The sequence below is a fragment of the Podarcis muralis genome, chromosome 14 (genome assembly GCF_964188315.1).
Source record: "Podarcis muralis chromosome 14, rPodMur119.hap1.1, whole genome shotgun sequence".
NCBI classification, from domain to species: domain Eukaryota; kingdom Metazoa; phylum Chordata; class Lepidosauria; order Squamata; family Lacertidae; genus Podarcis; species Podarcis muralis.
This window is the reverse complement of record NC_135668.1, coordinates 28541169-28559761: the sequence shown is the minus strand read 5'-3', so window position 1 is coordinate 28559761 and position 18593 is coordinate 28541169. Positions and strand designations below refer to the sequence as shown.

Genomic DNA, 18593 nt, shown 5'->3' with positions numbered 1-18593 from the left:
GCTGGGCTCTTGTTGCAAAAGTGAAAACTGAGGGTAATGGTGATTGCTTTCTCCTGTCCTAGGACACAGCCGATTATGTGAAGCCAGTGACTTTCTCTGTCGATTATGCCCTGGGTAGCCCTGACAATGGACCAGTGATGGATGGCGGCTGGCCTACCTCGCTAAAAGTTGCTGTGCGTAACTGTCGTTACATTGGAGGGAAGGTGGAGAGGCAGCCTTGGAAACATTGCAGTGTATTTTGTCCATTGATCTGTTTGGGAACTTGCCCCTATAGGCCGTGTCCAAGAAATATTCAGGACAAGAATTTGGCCTTCCAGGGCCAGGAGCCCAAGAGTAAGAGGATTGGGGGGGGGCAGTTCAGTGAAGTATAGGGGGCAGAGGAATGTGGAAGAGCAGACCAGGAACCAAAGTGTGTTGTTTTTATTATTTTACTTATTTTTTACACTTATATCCTGCATTTCCTCCAAGGAGCTCAAAGTGGGTGTGCATGGCTCTCTTCCTCCCCCATTTCATCCACACAACAACCCTGTGAGGTAGATTAGGATGAGAGGCAGTTACTGGCCCAAGGTCTACCCAGTGAGTTTCTTGGTCGTGTGGGAATTTGAACCCTGGTCTTCCATGTCCTAGTCTGACACTCTAACCACTACACCACACTGGATCCCATGCGTATTCACAGCAAAAATGTGGTTTGAAATTTGTATAAATCAAACAGTAATAACTTGCAAGGCTGCCTAAACATATGAAAGGAGGGCAAGCCTGTTGTTTATGGAAATCACCTGGTCCTCATTTTTCAATCCAGACGCTGAGACGTATGAGCTAACTAAATTGCCTCTCTGGGCTTCGCATATTGGTTGGGACAACCAGAAAGCCAGCAGATGTATTATGTGTGTGGTCAACCTTTCTGCACAGTGTCATGCCTGGCACAACATCAAATCCTACATATTGTTTCTATGTTTTTTAAAAAAGTATTGTATTGTAACTCGGGTTACCCAGAACTGTCCAGGGTACCTAGTTTATAGACATCTTCTTTATCCTTCCATATAAAAACCAGAGAATCCTCAGAGGTTTTCAGGGTGCCGGTGACCCAGGAGAGGGCCTCCTCTGTGGTGGCCCCCAAGTTGTGGAATGCCCTCCTCACAAAGGTGCATCATTATACAGCTTATGGAGGATGCTGAAGATGCACCTCTTTACCCTGGCTTTTGACACTTGAGGATGCACATTTTTAGGACCCACCTTATTTTTTATAATTGTCAGTTGTTTTAAACTGTTTAAATGTTGTTACCTATCCTGGGAGCTTAGGGCGAAGGTTGGGAAATAAAGACTTTTCCTTCTTGCCTCATAGGTACCTTTCTGGAACGGATGCAATGAGGACGAGCATTGCATCCCTAATTTGGTCCTTGATGCTAAAACTGATATCCCAACTGCCATGTGAGTAGCTCATCTGGAGTGAGAGGGATTTGGGAAATCAGATTGCAGGGTTACCACTCTTAGAACAGGAGCAGGGAACCTTTGATGCTTCACATGTTGCCGAACTACAACTGCCATCAGCCCCAGCCAGCATGGCCCAGGCCAGGGAGGATGGGAATTGTAGTTCAGCAACAGCTGAAGGGCCGAAGATTTCTGACAATTATCTTATAGGTTATTGTGATGTCATCCTGAATTTGGCCATTTCTTTTCCTCTTGTTTGCAGTACCTTTGGGGACAAAACAGAGCAGGGGAGGGGGGTTTGGGCTGGGAACCAGGTTGGGAACACAGATCGGAAGCACAGCATAGGATTTGGGGGACTCTGGCTACTTTTCTTTCAGAATACAAGTGGCAACAGCATTATAATTTTATTATTTGTTTGATTTCTGTTCCTCCAGTTGCAATCCATGGGTGGTGTCCAGTATAATTAACCGCCATCCCAAAATACTTCACACAAAAACCCCATTTCTTTAACACTACAGCCTAGAATGGGATGCTTAATTCCCAAAGACCTGGCTAAACAAATACAGTTGTACCTTGGATCCCGAACTGTTTTGGCTCCCAAACACTGCAACCCCAAAGTGTTCCGGTTTGTGAACATTTGTTGGAAGCTGGACGTCTGACAGGACTTCCGCAGCTTCTGATTCGCTGTAGGAGCTTCCTGCAGCCAATCAGAAGCTGTGCCTTGGTTTCCAAACGTTTTGGAAGTCGAACGGACTTCCAGAACGGATTCCATTTGACTTCCGAGGTACCACTGTAACCATCTTTAAGTGGTGCTGAAGGATAGCAATGAGAGGCACAACTGTATTTCCCCAGGGAGGGAGTTCCAGCCTCTGGGTGCCACCACTGTGAAGACCGTCTTGTGGAATCCCACCAACTTCCCAGTGCTGGCACTGCAAGAAAGCTTTTTTAAAAATAATAATAATGTGTGATTCACATGTGTAATTTGGCCTTGTATCTATATTGAGCTTGTGAAAATAAATTGGGAACACCCTTTCTAGTTTAAGAGACCCCACAGGACACTGTCTGATAAGAATGCCATGTAGAATATGAATGCCTTCCTTCCAGGTCCATTGTCTTACATGCTTCACTATTCAGCCTCTTGCTTTAGTGCTGGGCCCTTGCCTGTTTCTTGTTGGTGCTGCAGTGTGACCAAGGCACTTTGGGCATTGACAGGCTGCCCCCTGGGAGACTGTGGGGAGTCTCCTTCATGTGCAGTTGCAGGGAGGGTGGACGCTTCTTCCTGGGCTGCTGCTTTAATGTTTGCTCTTTTCATAGGGAGTATTGCAGACGCGTCCTGAGAAAGTCGCATTCGGATTGCTCCGCCTACACGCTGTCTTTTGACACCTCCATTTTTGTCATAGAAAGTGCCAGGAGGAGGGTGGCAGTGGAAGCTACGCTGGAGAACAGAGGAGAAAATGCATATAACACCGTTCTAAACATTTCGTTCTCGAGGAACCTGAAGTTTGCCAGCTTGATTCAGAAGGTAAGGAGTCTCTGAATGGAAGGGAGGAGAAATCACATAGAGAAATACACAAGTAGCCAACAGTTGCAGGGAGGAGGTCATGCACGCCAAAGCTCAGGCTTGCAAAAGAGGTTAAAAATAATATTAAAGTGTTCCTTTGGCTATGTTCAAAGCAAGAGGAAGAACAAGCAAGTGGCAGGTTCTCTGCTCTCTGTTGGCTCCTCATCCAGTTGTGTCCTGGGCCTGTTGTTGTTCAACACCTTTATAAACAAATTGCATGAAGGAGTTGAGGGGCTGCTCATTCAATCTGCAGAAGACACCAAACTGGAAGGGGTAGCTAATGCAGAGGTTGGATGGCCATCCGTCAGAGATTATTTAGTTGTAATTCCTGCATTGCAAGGGGTTGCAACCCTTCCAACTTTATGTTTCTATGCTTCTGTTATTCCCCTACAAGGAAAGGTTGCAGTGTTTGGGACTTTTTAATTTAGAAATAGGCCTTCTTCAAGCAGTGCATATTTAAACTATGGAACTCACTTCCACAGGAAGTTGGTGCTGGCCACCAACTTGGATGCCTTTAAAAGAGGATTAGACAAACTCATGGAGACTACAAGCTATTGATGGCTTCTAGCCAGGATGGCTCTGCTCTGCCTCCACAGCTGGAGGCAGTAATGCTTTTGAATATCAGTTGCTGGGAACCACAGGAGGGGAGAGGGCTCTTATGCCCAGGTCCTGCTTGCTGGTGTCCCATAATCAGTATATGGTTGGCCACTGTGAGAATGGGATGCTGGACCAGCTCAGCCATTGGCCTGATCCAGTAGGCTCTTCTTAAAGATCCAGCGCTGAGGGCCTTCTGGCGGTTCCCTCACTGCGAGAAGCCAAGTTACAGGGAACTAGGCAGAGGGCCTTCTCGGTAGTGGCACCCACCCTGTGGAACGCCCTCCCACCAGATTTCAAAGAGAAAAATAGCTATCAAACTTTTAGAAGACATCTAAAGGCAGCCCTGTTTAGGGAAGCTTTTAATGTTTAATAGGTTATTGTATTTTAGTGTTTTGTTGGAAGCCGCCCAGAGTGGCTGAGAAAACCAGCCAGATGGGCAGGGTATAAATTATTATTATTATTATTATTATTATTATTATTATTATTATTATTATTATTATTAGCTTTCACATCACAGGAAATAAGGACCAAGCGGGACATGATGTTGACTGCAACTGTACATTTTCAATGCCCCCGCCACCCGCATGCTAACTTTTCGTAAAAGAAAAATTGCAAATTGATGCAGAAGTAGGGGAAATTGAATTTAGTCTCGGGGGCGGGGGGGGGGTGAAAAAGCAACCTTGCCAAAGTCATCCGTCCTCATTCCAGACAGATGTTTTTACCGCTTACCCACTTCTGGCATTCCAGGGCAGGAGAAAGGTGGAGGAGTTTCAGGGGAAAGATGGTGGGTGGCAAAAATTTGGAGCATCCCTGCTGCTTCTGCTGTGCAAGTCTTCCTCTTCCAGAGTCGCTCCATCTAGAAGAAGCGGCCATCAGGTTTTCATTAAATGCATTTCCTTGTAAAACACAGTCCCACCATCAGAATCTAAAGCATCTGTAATGCATCAGCCAGCCTGTCCTCAGCTCTCCATGTGGCACTGTTCTCCTAGCAGAATCCTTTGACCTGTCTTATTCCTGAAGGACCATGGCTTCCTTGGCCAGTTATCCCCAGTTCAGGAAGCCAAGGTGGTCATGGGCAGCTATTGAGGCTGCGCAGAGCCCCCCAGATTGGGCCAACCTGACCCATCCTGTCTCCAACCCCAAATCAATTCAGGGACAGGACTAATGCTTTGCTAGGGTTTTTAAAACCCTGACTGAGCATACAGTCAGGTGAGGGAACAGGGAAGAAGGCGGTGATGTGCCTCCTTTGCATCCCAAACAAGAGCAAGAAGGTTCGGTCCTGCTGTGATCAGAGCTCTCTTTGGAAGGAGATTCCCACGATAAAAATCATATTTGAGTCTTGTATTGGGGAGAGAAATAGCTCTATGGCAACAAGATGATTGACCTTCACTAGTGTTGTCTTGCTACTGGGCAGCAGAGCCCAGTGAAGACCCCCAAGGTGAGGGTGTGGGGCAGAGCAACTGCAACGCACGCAGCACATGATGGAGACACTTCTTGATATCCCACTTGCTGGAAATCACAGGGTGGCCTGTTGTGCCCAAATCCTGCTTGCTGATTTCCCACAGGCGTGTGTAAGAACAGGATGCTAGACTAGATGGGCCATTGGCATGGTCCAGCAACTCCTTCTTACATTCTTATGGCAGTTCCCAGGAAACTGTTCCTGATGAGGTCCTCTGAGGTCAGGGGATGGGGCTAAACAGCTAGTGTTCACTCATGATGGAGGAACAGCCTTTGCTGAGTAGCGGCTGCTGGGAGCAAATGAGGAGATGCCCAACAGGCCTGTGCATCTGGCAGTTGTCCGATATTAGTGAGCCCTTGATCTGATCCAGCATAGGCAGTGATGCATTTCTCCTTATCCTTTTGAGCAACAAAGTGATGTCTTTCATCAGGAAAACTGCTTCAATAGAGACACTGAGGTCCCTTGAGGATGGATGGATGGATGGATGGATGGATGGATGGATGGATGGATTAAAACCCAAACTCTTATTTTTTTATGAAAGAGTTAATCAGAGTGCTTCCAAGTCCATGTCATCCTCTTCAATCCTTTAAGCTTTTTTCTCTGTCTGCCCTCCACAATTGTCCCCCCCCCCCCCTTAAGAAGACAGACAGGCTGCAAAAGTATTTCCTGTGCCTTCTGAGTTCTCAGAGCCAATGAGATCTTTGCTTGCAGCTGCTTTCATTGCGCAATACAGGACAAATAAAAAGCACAGAAGACCTCTGACCACCTTGTCCACTTCTCATGTCTGAGAGTAGTGTGGCTCCCCCCAACTCCAGCTGTTTGTGTTATTTAAATGCACAGCTCAGATGGGGTGTGTGTGTGTGTGTGTGTGTGTGTGTGTGTGTGTGTGTGTGTGTCTATCCTCATACCCAACCATGGTAGAAATAATATTTATACATGCACACGTGCCCGCACATCCCTCCACCCTCTCAGATTTTCTTGTTTCCACACGATGCTGCGCATGGAAAAGCTGGTAATCTAGTTGCCCAGAAGCAATTGCTACTTGCCCCAGGAGGGTGTTTTAACTTCAATATACTGCAATGATTAACGACTTTGTCCATTTTCCTGGTGGTTTTCAAAAGCATCTCCCTCCTCCTCTTGCTTTTGTGCTTGCCTTGATGGCCAAGTTTCAGTCAGAGGTGATTTTTTTTTGCACTGAGTTATTGCTTCTCTGGAAACGAGGGGCTTAGGACGGAGAATGAGCTATAGTTTTTGTGCATTGGGCTATGGATGATGCCACGGCAATTGCTGATCTCGGGAGGGAAGATGGAAAGAGGCTTGTGGGGCTTGCCAAGCATCTGCTCAGCACTTGGGGGACATCATATAGGACTCCGCTGACAGCCAGTCCTCGAAGCCAGCCAGCGTCTGGGAATGCTTTATTGAAAAAATGTTTCTGATTTATATTTTTCATATGGCTGTGTCCACGTCAGCTCCTTTGTCATCCTGATTGTTGCTTGCCTGGGCTGTGGATAAAGTAGCTTTTGTATCACTGCCTTGGCCCTCTAGGGTTTGTCATTTTTACAGTGGTGCTGTAACCATACACATTGCCTCCGCTGAGAGCAGCAAAAGCAATGAGGAGCCATGACAGCGGCTCATCTCATTTCAAGTAGAGAGGAGCGAATCTGTCCATTTTGGTTTCTCGCAGTTTCTCATATTTTTCCAGTACAGTGGTACCTCGGGTTACAGACGCTTCAGGTTACAGACGCTTCAGGTTACAGACTCCGCTAACCCAGAAGTAGTACCTCGGGTTAAGAATTTTACCTCAGGATGAGATCAGAAATCGCGCAGCGGCAGCGTGGCGGCAGTGGGAAGCCCCATTACCTAAAGTGGTACCTCAGGTTAAGAACAGTTTCAGGTTAAGAACGGACCTCCAGAATGAATTAAGTTCTTAACCGTACAGCCCTGTATAGAAAAACTTTTTAAGGTTTTACTATGTTTTTATATGTGCTGGAAGTCACCCAGAGTGGCTGGTGCAACCCAGTCAGATGGGCGGGGTGCAAATAAATAATCATCATTATCATCATCAGTGGTTTTTTTCTGGGGGGACGCATTCCCCTAAACACTTTGTGAATCTAAGTTTGGCCTTATTGTGGCAGTATTTCAATATGAGTCGGAAAATGAGAGTACCCCTAAACATATTTTTTTAAGAAAAAAAGCACTGATCATCATCATAATCCATCAGGACATTACATTCAGAGGAGCTTCATCCATTAGGCCAAATTAGCCACTGCCCCACCAATATGCCTTCCTATTTACAACCAGCCACAGGGCGGCCCCATCTGTCATTGGCTCTGGCGCCACCTACTGTTGACCTCCCTGCCTTCTGCCCCACCAGTCCTAGCAAGCCAGCCACAGCGGTTTGTATTTCTTTTCATAGGAATGCCTCCCAATTGTGACGACTTCCTAGCTGGTCCTCTGAAATGTCCTCTTCCCAATGTTGCCGTCTAGACCAGTGTTTCCCAACCTTGGGCCTCCAGCTGTTTTTGAACTACAATTCCCATCATCCCTGACCACTGGTCTTGCTAGCTAGGGATGATGGGAGTTGTAGTCCAAAAACAGCTGGAGGCCCAAGGTTGGGAAACACTGGTCTAGACTTGCAGTAAATGGTGAAGTGTTGACAGTGTGTGTAAGCACTTTGCCGCGAGCTTTGGACAAGCCATGTTCTCTCTCCCTCTTTATTAGTAAATATGCTGAGCTTGCTCTAGCCGCCAAGCATCAAGTGTCTTCCTTGTGTTGGTTTAAAAGGCTCTGCCAGTGGAAAATTGCAGGAAAGATTAACCACAAAATAGGAAAAGTGCAAAAAGCTTCTCTCTTTTTACTGATGAATTACTCCAAACTTAACCAAAGAACAACATGAACAGATGAAACCAGAACAAACACAGGGGCAGCAAATAAAGGAAATGTTTTGTCGTCTTATAAAAACAGATATATTTTTTTAATAAATATTTGTTAAGATTTTTTAAACAGCAAACAGATAAGAAACAAAAAAGCATAAGAAAAGTAAAGATATAAGAAGAAAATGCAAATAACATAAACGTATTTCACAAAATATTTTTTCATAAACTTTGGACTTCCTCACATCCCCCTTCCCTGCGTTCCCAACAGTATAGTTATATGCAGCAATTTGTTACCTTACTTCCAATCTTATTTTATAAATCTCAAATATTCAATTTCAACTTTTCAGTTGTAATTGTCATAAATTCAACTCCTTCTATTGAACCAAATATTACTTCCATTTTCGACGTTAGCTTAAACATCATATGTTCTCAAATATCTTACAATATCTTACAATATTTTTACTGTTGCCATGTTACTTTCAATTGTGCATCCTCCTAACATTCATACAATTTGTAATGTTTTTGTAAATAGTCTTTAAATTTTTTCCAGTCCTCTTCCATCCAGACCTTCTCCCAGGTCTCGGATTCTGCGGGTCATTTCAGCCAGTTCCATATAGTCTATCAGTTGCATCTGCCATTCTTCCAGGGTGGGCAAATTCTGTGTCTTCCAATATTTTGCGATGAGAATTCTTGCTGCTGGACTTATAAAAACAGATTTGAGGCTCCCAGCTATTCCATACAGTGGTACCTTGGGTTACAGACGCTTCAGGTTACAGACGCTTCAGGTTACAGACTCCGCTAACCCAGAAATAGTACCTCGGGTTAAGAACTTTGCTTCAGGATGAGAACAGAAATCGTGCTCCGGCAGCACAGCAGCAGTGGGAGGCCCCATTAACTAAAATGGTCCCTCAGGTTAAGAAAAGTTTCAGGTTAAGAACGGACCTCCAGAACGAATTAAGTTTTTAACCCAAGGTACCAGTGTATTATGAAAGGAATCTCCTGTAAGAAGGGGGAGGTTCTGAGTTTGAATCCAGAAGCAGAGAGTGTGTTCTTTCCTCCATGTCAAAATGCTTTTACACGTAGGGACAAATACATCAGCCCCAAGTGGTTTATTACAAACCTCCCTGGAACTGTGTTAATTTTCATATTCCCTCACAAAGCAGTGGTCACATCCACTCCACATATTTAAATAACATTTAAACACATGTAATTAAGCCCTCACAGAGCTACAGTTCTCATCACCCTTAACAAATTTACAATTCCCGGGATTCTTTAGGGGATGCTGTGCTTTATTTTGATAAGAATTTTTATTAGCTTTCAATTACAACAATCCAATAATAGCTTCATTATAACAATGCCAAATTACAATATAATTAATAATGCCAATCATTGAGATGCCAAATGATACAATTTAGGTGCCCCCCCCCATATGCTGGAATTGATGGTTTAGTGATTTACTTTGTTTCTGTGTTCCAAAATCTTATAAATTCCAATTACGCTCCAGTCCAAATACATCCTTTATATCGCAACTGCCATTTTAACGACTTCCATTTGTATTGACACTTTTATTTCTACGCCTACAGATGAAGCATTTCAACTCTCTCCTTCCTGTGTGTGACAATTATTCTGTCTGTAGTGTTTCTTCCTGTCCTTGTAATATATTTTGTCGATCTTTTGTCAGTTGTTGCTGTTCTCCAGCCTGCCTTGGGTGGAGCTAGTGTCCCATTGTAGTTTCAGAAGATAGGGGGTGCTGTTTGCTTTAAATGGACAGTGCCAGTGTGATCAAAGTCACTTGCAATCACTGGACTCCTCTTTTGGGATATGCCAGTGTGACCAATAGTAAAGGTCATTCCCTACAAAGCACTTTCTCATGCCAACCTGCCTGCATGTTTTCTGACAAGACAGCACCCAGCGGGTTTCCAGAACTGTCCTTCCAAGGCATAAGAGAGGGGCAAATATTATGTCCTAAAGAACCAATGTAGTTTCATTAAATGCAAGGTAGAGTGGTATACCAGGCAATGAGACTGCATTTCAAAATGCTTTGGGGGACCTCTTTGCAATCTAGCTCCCATGCAAAGCTAGCGTCAATTCTTTCCCTTCCGTTTCAGGATGACCTGGACATTAATATTGAGTGCGTGTCTGAAGAGAAGCATCCGAACCGGAGGGTTTGCAATGTCAGCTATCCATTCTTCCGAGCCAAAGCAAAGGTAAGAGGCTCTGAGGCGCACAAAACAAGCACCAGCTAAAATAGGGAAAAAGGAGGCAAGCAAGGGAAACTTGAGCTCACAGCCCGCTTTCGGGGACATCCTCAAAGTGAGGCAAAAACCATGGAGCTTTCTCTAAACAGGAGCTGTTGACCAGCCTCTCAACCACCTCTTTCTTAGAGAGCTGCTGTAAGGTCCAAGCTAGTCTAAGGCAAGTTTGCCTCCCAATGAGTAGGGCAGCAGCAATTCCCAACACTGGGAAAGTAACCCCCCAAATTAAACGAAAAGCTTCAGTGGTGCATGCAGAAGTTCCCAGGTTCAATTTCCGGCAGCAACTCCAGGTAGGGCTAGGAGAGACTTCCTGCCAGAAATCCTGGACAGCTGCTTCCAGTCAGTGTAGACAATGTTGAGCAAGATGGACCAATGGGTCTGACTCAGAACAAGGCAGCTTCTTGTGTTCCACCTGCATTGAACATCAAAAGAGCTCTCCAGCTCTACTCTACAGAACTGGAGGATGGGAGCTGGTGAAATACTTGGCAACTACTGTATCCATAGGAGACGTGGGTAGCGCTGTGGGTTAAACCACAGAGCCTAGGACTTGCCGATCAGAAGGTTGGGGTGAGCTCCCGTTGCTCGGTCCCTGCTCCTGCCAACCTAGCAGTTCGAAAGCACGTCAAAGTGCAAGTAGATAAATAGGTACCGCTCCGGCGGGAAGGTAAACGGCGTGCGCTGCTCTGGTTTTGCCAGAAGCGGCTTAGTCATGCTGGCCCCATGACCCGGAAGCTGTACGCCGGCTCCCTCGGCCAATAAAGTGAGATGAGCACCGCAACCCCAGAGTCAGCCATGACTGGACCTAATGGTCGGGGTCCCTTTACTTTTTTACTGTATCCATACCTGTTTCTGAGACTGTGAGACTCACTGGTATCACTGAAGATGCCCTTGTTAGGTTCTAGATCTCTGTTCCTCCACAGGTCGCCTGTACACACATCAGGCTCCCAGAGCTTCCACAGCTGGTCCCACAAGTCTCTTCATCATTGTCCTCTGACCGCTAACTTGGTGTTTTTCTCTGCTGGTAACCCTAAGCCAGAAATCTGATAGCTCTGTCTCCGTGGAATCATTGTATATTGATCTGCAGATATACCACATTCTGTATTGCAGGGTCCCTTTATGATAGTCACAGCTATGCCTCTTCTTCCAAAATTATACAAGAATCTCATAATTAAATAATAATAATAATAATAATAATAATAATAATAATAATAAGGGATGCATTGCAATGATCGGTGCAGATCTCCATGAATTGCCTTTCAGCTAGAACTATGTTCATTGCACATGAATTGGAGTGTTCATTTCAGAATGACTTTGTGTTTTCTTTGACGTTCCACTGCATATAACAGAACTTGCGCCCCATTCTCTTGAAACCCAAACGCCTTGTGTTTTCAGTGTTCCTAAACAGCTCTGATGTGTTAGAGTTTGGGCTTGATAATGCCAAAGTTGCAGGTTCAATCCCCGTATGGGAGAGCTGCACATTCCTGCATTGCAGCGGGTTGGACTAGATGATACTCAGGGTCCCTTCTAACTCTACCATTCTATGATTATTTTTTCATTATTTATGAAATTTCTATACCACCCTTCATCTGAGGATCACAAGGCAGTTTCCAATATAAAATGCTTATATTTGGAGCATAAAGGTGAAGGGACCCCTGACCGTTAGGTCCAGTTGTGGCCGACTCTGGGGTTGCGACGCTCATCTCGCTTTATTGGCTGAGGGAGCCGACGTTTGTCTGCAGACAGTTTTTCCAGGTCATGTGGCCAGCATGACTAAGCTGCTTCTGGCGAACCAGAGCAGTGCATGGAAACGCCATTTACCTTCCCACCGGAGCGGTACCTATTTACCTACTTGCACTTTGACATGCTTTCAAACTGCTAGGTTGGCAGGAGCAGGGACCAAGCAATGGGCGCTCACCCCGTCATGGGGATTTGAACCGCCAACCTTCTGATCAGCAAGTCCTAGCTCTGTGGTTTAACCCACAGCACCACCCGCGTCCCATTTGGAGCATAAGGGGCTAAAAAGCTCCTCTTCTATGCTGTCGGGGTGCCTCTGGGATGCTGAAGACAGGGACCCTGCTGCAGAAATAGCAGCGGGTCTTTGACCCCCCACAACCCTGGAGCAGTATGCCACTGACCATATTATAAAATTGTACAGCCATTCGGGGTGCTGGGGTGCGCAACCTTTAAGGGTAGGAGGTCAGCCCTCTCCAGAATTTCATGGAGCAATGTTGCTCTAAGTAGATTCATCCTCTCATCATCCACCCTAATCCCAGTTGCTTTCCCAGCTCAGTTTGAGACATTAAGCACTCCACACACACACAAATAATTGGAATATTTGCTTTTTCAAGGCTGCAGAGCTCCGCCGGGAAGCCAAGTTAGGAAGCAACCAGTGAGCAAAGAAATTTCAGCTGCTTATAGATGGCCCAGAATCCTCAGAGGCCTTTGTTTGGGCAGTCAAAACCAGAAGGCTGATTCCAAAAACGTTTGTTCTAATCCTCTGGAGCACTTTGACAGTGGCTTTGGGGTAATTTAGCCCCCAAATTCCTTTGCTGCTGTATGAGTCACCTTTTTTTCCTGTTTTGCAACCACTGGGTTTGGGGATTATATTAGACTCAGATTTCTCCTGTTTTCAGCAGGGGCACTTTCAGCCCCATGTTAGATTCTTGGAGCTGTTGTGGGTTCAGACCATCTTCTTACGTATTCGAGGAAGGATGTTGGGGGAGACACAAGTGTTCAAAGATTCCACGCTTTATAGTTCTTGGTAGGCATGACTGATGGATTCCATCTTACCTTTTATGGCTTGTTTATGCCAAGGAATAGTTCGTTTCAGTTAAAGCTTCTGGCCAAAAGCCCAAATCCAGATGTGACTGCAGTATGGAATGAGAATAGAATCATAGAATTGCAGAGTTGCCAGAAGGGACCCAAAGGGTCCTCTAGTCCAACCCCCAGCAATTCAGGAATCACAGCTAAAGAATCCCTGACAGATTGGCTTCCGGTTTGTCTGCGAAGCGAAATGGCGGCGCAGTGCGAGTCATATGTTTAAAAGACGACCGGGATTTCTGCAATATAGAAGAGTCCACCACCTTCCCCCACAGAAAGAGGGGTAGGGAGTCAGAGTTAAAACTATGATTGAATAATTGTTGTAATATACATAAACGAAAATTATAAATAAATACTTTTTTAAAAAGAAAGAAGAGTCCACCACCTTTTAAAGTAGTCCAGCCCACTGTTGAATAGTTGTTACTGTCGGAAAGTTCTTCCTAATGTTCAGTCAGAATCTCCTTTCTTGTCATTTGAATCCATTGGTTCGGGCCTCCCCTCTGGAGCAGCAGAAAACAAACTTGCTCCACCTTCCACGGGGCAACCCTTTAGATATTGGAAGACAGCTGTCATATCACCTCTCAACTCTAAGTAGATTGTATTAAGAACATAAGAGGAGCTCTCCTGGATCAGGGCAATTACCCATCTAGTCCAGCATCCTGTTCTCATACTGGCCAACCAGATGCCCCAATGGGAAGCCTACAAGCAGGACTTGAGCACAAGAGACTTCTCCCCTCCCGTTGTTTCCAGATACTGGTATTAAGATGCATCTCTGCCTCCAGTGGTGTCAACTTGAATAAAATATGGGGGAGGGGGAGGTAAGCCCCACGGTGCATCAGCGATCACATGATGTGACACATGCACACTATTTGAATGGCAATGCCCATCGACTGAGGGGACTGGTTCCCTCAAATATTTTAATGGGAGAGGGGCTGAGGAGTTGGCTCCTATGTCTGCCTCCAACTGTGGAGGCAAAGCATAGCCATCATAGTTAGAATCCATTGATGGCCTTCTCCTCCATGATTTTGTCTAATCTTCTTTTAAAGCTATTCAGGTTAGTGGCCAGCACTGCTTCTTGTGGGAGGGAGTTCCATAGTTTAACTACACACTGAGTATTTTTTCCTCATCATTCTCTAGTAGGCCAAGTCTTTGTTCCATTCCATAACGTAAAGCAAACTTATAGGAAACCGAGGCTGATGGAGCTGCAGTCAAAAATGTCTGGTGGGCACCAGGATTACTTAAAATCTGTAAATCTCATAGTGCCAACACTAGCCTGTTCCCCTCTTTTGGCAGCTTCCCCACTCATCACGCTCTTAGCTATGCAAGCTCAAGTCCGTATGCAAAGCACACGGATGGTTTAAGAGAGGCCTCTAGGTCACCTGCCTTGCACACAGAAGGTCAGCCCCTGGCATCTTCAAGTAAGCAAAGGGTTTCTCTCTGCCGAATACCTTGGAGAGTTGCCGCCAATCAGAGAAGACAATCCTACCCAAGATGGACCACTGGCCTGGCCCAGGAAGAGACATCTTCATTATTTCATTTTCATAACAACTTCCATCAGGATTCCTCAGCAGAGACTATGAGAGGATGTTCAGGGCTTGGAACCACGTTGGGCAGCTGAACTCTCCCATCCTAACTCTCCTGACTCCTTAAACAGAAGAAGTTTCACTGTGCTGTCATAGATGATCTACCTGGAAAATAAATTATCCCTCATATCCACTATAGGCTGGAAGGAAAGCCTTGGAAGATCTACAGGCAGACAGAGAAGAAGTTGAAGGCAATGAGAGGCTTCCCAGATTCTAAAGAAAATGTTAAGATTGAAACCACTGCTTGGCAAGGAATTGACAGTGATGGATTTGATCTAATCACTGCGCTAAGATTTAGCCCTTGCAATAAAGCAGCCCTGTGTGCTTTTGGACCATGAAATACTATCATAATGCATCTGTATGGCCTCGAATATGTACGGTTCTGCCAAAGCAAATAGAAGCTAAAAATGGAAAATTCAGCCCTCGGAGCCCAAGGAGGGGAATTTTAATATTATAATCAGCTGTGCACGGACCTGGGGCTTTTTTAAAAAAATATGTAGTTAGAGCGGGGGGGGGGGTTGGCAGCCAACCTCCCACTTTCAGCAAGGCAACCCCCCCAGTGTAAGTGAACTGGGCAACACAATGCAATTAATCAGACTTGATAAGTGCCTCTCCAATCGCTGTTGCAATCAGAAAGGTAAAACTAAGGGAGCAGGTCCATAGCTCAGTGGCAGAACATTTTCTGCCACTGCCACTGCCACTGCCCAGAAGGTCCCAGGTTCAATCCCTGGCAACTCCAGGCATGAACCTGAAGAGCTACTGCCAATCAGTGTAGACAATGCTGAGCCAGATGGATCCCAATGGGTCTGGCTCAGAAATAAGATACTTTGAATGTTTCTATGACTTTCACATCATACATCAGGGGTGACTGATGGACCTTTGATAGGTTGCTGATTTCAAACGGAGTTGATGGAAATGTTCGCCTAACCTAAGTTGGTCAAGTCCATTAATTTCAATTCAGTTTTATGACTAAACGTTGGCTGCAAGACTCTTGTCCTGACAGTCTAGTGTTTGCTCCAGATGGCTGTGGGAAATGTTCCTGAGTTGTTTTCCTTAATGCATCTGTCTGTTTTCAATCTCTGCAGGTGGCTTTTCGCCTGGATTTCGAGTTCAGCAAATCTATTTTCCTCCAAAATCTGGAGATCTCTTTGACTGCCAACAGGTCGGCAATAACATTATTTTTCTCCTTCTTTTTTTTTACATCCACTCATTTTCCCTCCCCACCACCACTGCCTGCATCCCCTTCTTCCCCAGGCTGTTTCCCTCTCTGATGCTTCTGAGTCAGAACAGAGAGGCTTCCGCAATGCATATGTTCATCTGAGTGTCTATCCTGCCTCTTCCCAAAGGCACAGCAGTTGGTGAATGGTGTATTTAAAAGAATGAAACTGCAGATGCTAAAACCCCAACCATTCAATAGCTCTGTGGGCAGGGAACTCCGCAATGCTCTGGGTGCACAGAAATTATTTGCCATCCAAGTAAGGTGGACAGGTTTGGGGGGGCATTATGAGAGAGGCAGAAAAGCTTTTCTCTGTGAATTCTCTCCACCACATGCATGCATGCATACTTTGGAACTCCCTGCCTATTGACAACAGGTGACTGCTGAAAACATTTCTGTTTAGGCAAGCCTATCCAAACATGCAGAATGTTGACATGCGTACAAACCTGGTTTTTGACTTATACTTGATTTCAGTTATTTATGATAATGGTTTTTAACTGCTTTTTTAAAAACTGATAATCTTTTTATTCATTTTTTTTTTGTAAACTGCTTTAATATCATTTCATTTACAATCAAGTTCTGCATACATTTTATGAAACAACTAATTCACCAAACCAATAAGATAGCTTACATACCTCTTATTTGTTACAATTCTATCCTGCCTTTTCTCCTAGGCACTTAAATAGCCCCCGTGTATTGTGTCCTGTTTCTTCTATTTCAAATTCTATTCCTTTTTTAAAAAGGGGGGAGGGGTCACAGGTGAGAGGGAACTGAATGGGCATGGCTAGTAGATGAGGGGCATGGCTTCAAGGCCCAGCAATACCTTTAGGAGTCCCAACCCACCCAAACTTGCATCACTGACAATGGGACAGAAGTAAGCTTGGATGTCCCCATGCCAGAGGCAGCAAAGTGACTATTTAGACCGTGTGGTCCTGATGCTGGTCCTCATCCTTCACATGAGTGGACTCTTGTCCAGCACGGGGTATATCCTTGGTTCCTGCAAACTGTGGAAATTACATACATTTATGCATACATATGCTAGTAAAGTAGGACTTGCCGATCAGAAGGTCGGCGGTTCAAATCCCCGCGACGGGATGAGCTCCCGTTGCTCAGTCCCAGCTCCTGCCAACCTAGCAGTTCGAAAGCACGTCAAAGTGCAAGTAGATAAATAGGTACTGCTCCGGAGGGAAGGTAAACGGCGTTTCCGTGCGCTGCTCTGCTTCGCCAGAAGTGGCTTAGTCATGCTGGCCATGTGACCTGGAAGCTGTACGCCGGCTCCCTCGGCCAATAAAGCGAGATGAGCGCCGCAACCCCAGAGTCGGTCACGATTGGACCTAATGGTCAGGGGCCCCTTTACCTTTATATGCTAGTAAATATCTTTGGAAAGGGGCCTTGTCTAGCTGTGCTGTGAAAATATACAGTGGAATACAGAGGCTATCATTGTTTGTGCATGCACACACATACACACACAAGCCCAATAAATGTTGCTTATAAAATTTGAGCCTTTGTGAAACCTGCCAGGTCTCCCTCGCTCCTAAGAGACCCCAGGCACTATGAAAACAAAGCTAACTTTGGCGGTTAGAAAACCCACAGTTGCACTTGTAAATCACTGCTCCCTCCTGTTGCCCGTATGACGGCAGAGGCACCTTTTCCAGCATTGTGCCAGACCCGCTGGAGAAATCGGGCCAGGGGAGGAGAAAGACCTCACATTCCATCCCTTAAAAATATAAATATCCCCAGTCCAAGGGGACTTCCACACAGTACCTTATTATGGGTTCAATGGTGGGTCAGTCACCATCTCTCAGTTTTGAACTTTTGCTAAAAAGAGGGGGAGAAGAGAATTAAAAGAATTACTTCCCCGTAGGTGCATTTAAGGTACGGATGCTAATTGCTATCACAGAAATGGCAGTGAAGGCGATGTTTCACATGTGGGTGAAAGCTCCTTAAACTTGGGCAGATTGAGAGAGAGAGAGAGCACTTAGAGAACCCAGAGCTGTGTCAAAAATTGGTAAGATGAGCACTTGGAAAATGACAAAAAATTCTGTTCACTTCAAATGCAGAGTGGATTAACTTCGCACAGCTCGTGAATCATGCTTCGTCAGCCAGAAATCCCCTTTTATACGTCTCTATATCCTGCTAGGCCAGCATAGTATTGGCGAGTGGCAAGGGGAAAGTTCTGTTTGCTGCCAAAGTCACCGAGAGTATAAGTAAGAGAAATTGCTACTCTAGGAAAGGGGACCAGCGCCAAACCTGGCACTGATGCCACAGAAGAAAAACTGAGCTCTCTCTGTGTGTGTGCATATTTATATGTGCTAACAGCTTCTAATCTCATTCAGTGGGAACTTCTTGTAAGCAGCCTAGGTCCACAACTTTCCTCATGCAGCTGAATCTGAGCAGGCAACTGCTTACAACCCCTCCAGGCACATTCACAAATAATTGTGCTCATGGTGGCATCTGGACAGTTTTCCTCCATCCCAGTTTCAATGCTCTTTGCTCCTGGAACAGTTTTGGGGCAGACCTACTGCTCCATTTCCTCTCTGTGCACATTTTGCAGCTTCCTGTTGAAATCTGTAGCTGTACCCTGGGAGACCAGGGTTCTAGTCTCACTTGGCCAGGAAGCTCCCAGGGTGACCTGGGGCCAGTCACAGTCTCTCAGTCTAACTCTATCTCACAGGGTCATTGTGAGGCTAAAATGGAGAGGAGGGGAGAAGAAATACTTACACCACCTTAAGCTCTTTGGAGGGAAGGTGGGATGGAAATAATAATAATAATAATAATAATAATAATAATAATAATAA

At 45.4% G+C, this 18593-nt stretch overlaps 1 protein-coding gene across 1 annotated transcript in view; it reads left to right on the top strand.

Annotated features, from left to right (window-relative positions):
• Positions 1–18593, top strand: part of ITGA11 (integrin subunit alpha 11) — a 92930-nt gene that overhangs the window by 62734 nt on the left and 11603 nt on the right. Inside the window, exons 18-22 of the mRNA XM_028705830.2 lie at positions 63–173; positions 1343–1428; positions 2743–2950; positions 10030–10128; positions 15665–15741. Of these exons, the coding sequence (XP_028561663.2) occupies positions 63–173; positions 1343–1428; positions 2743–2950; positions 10030–10128; positions 15665–15741 (581 nt within the window). The remainder of the gene's footprint in view (positions 1–62; positions 174–1342; positions 1429–2742; positions 2951–10029; positions 10129–15664; positions 15742–18593) is intronic.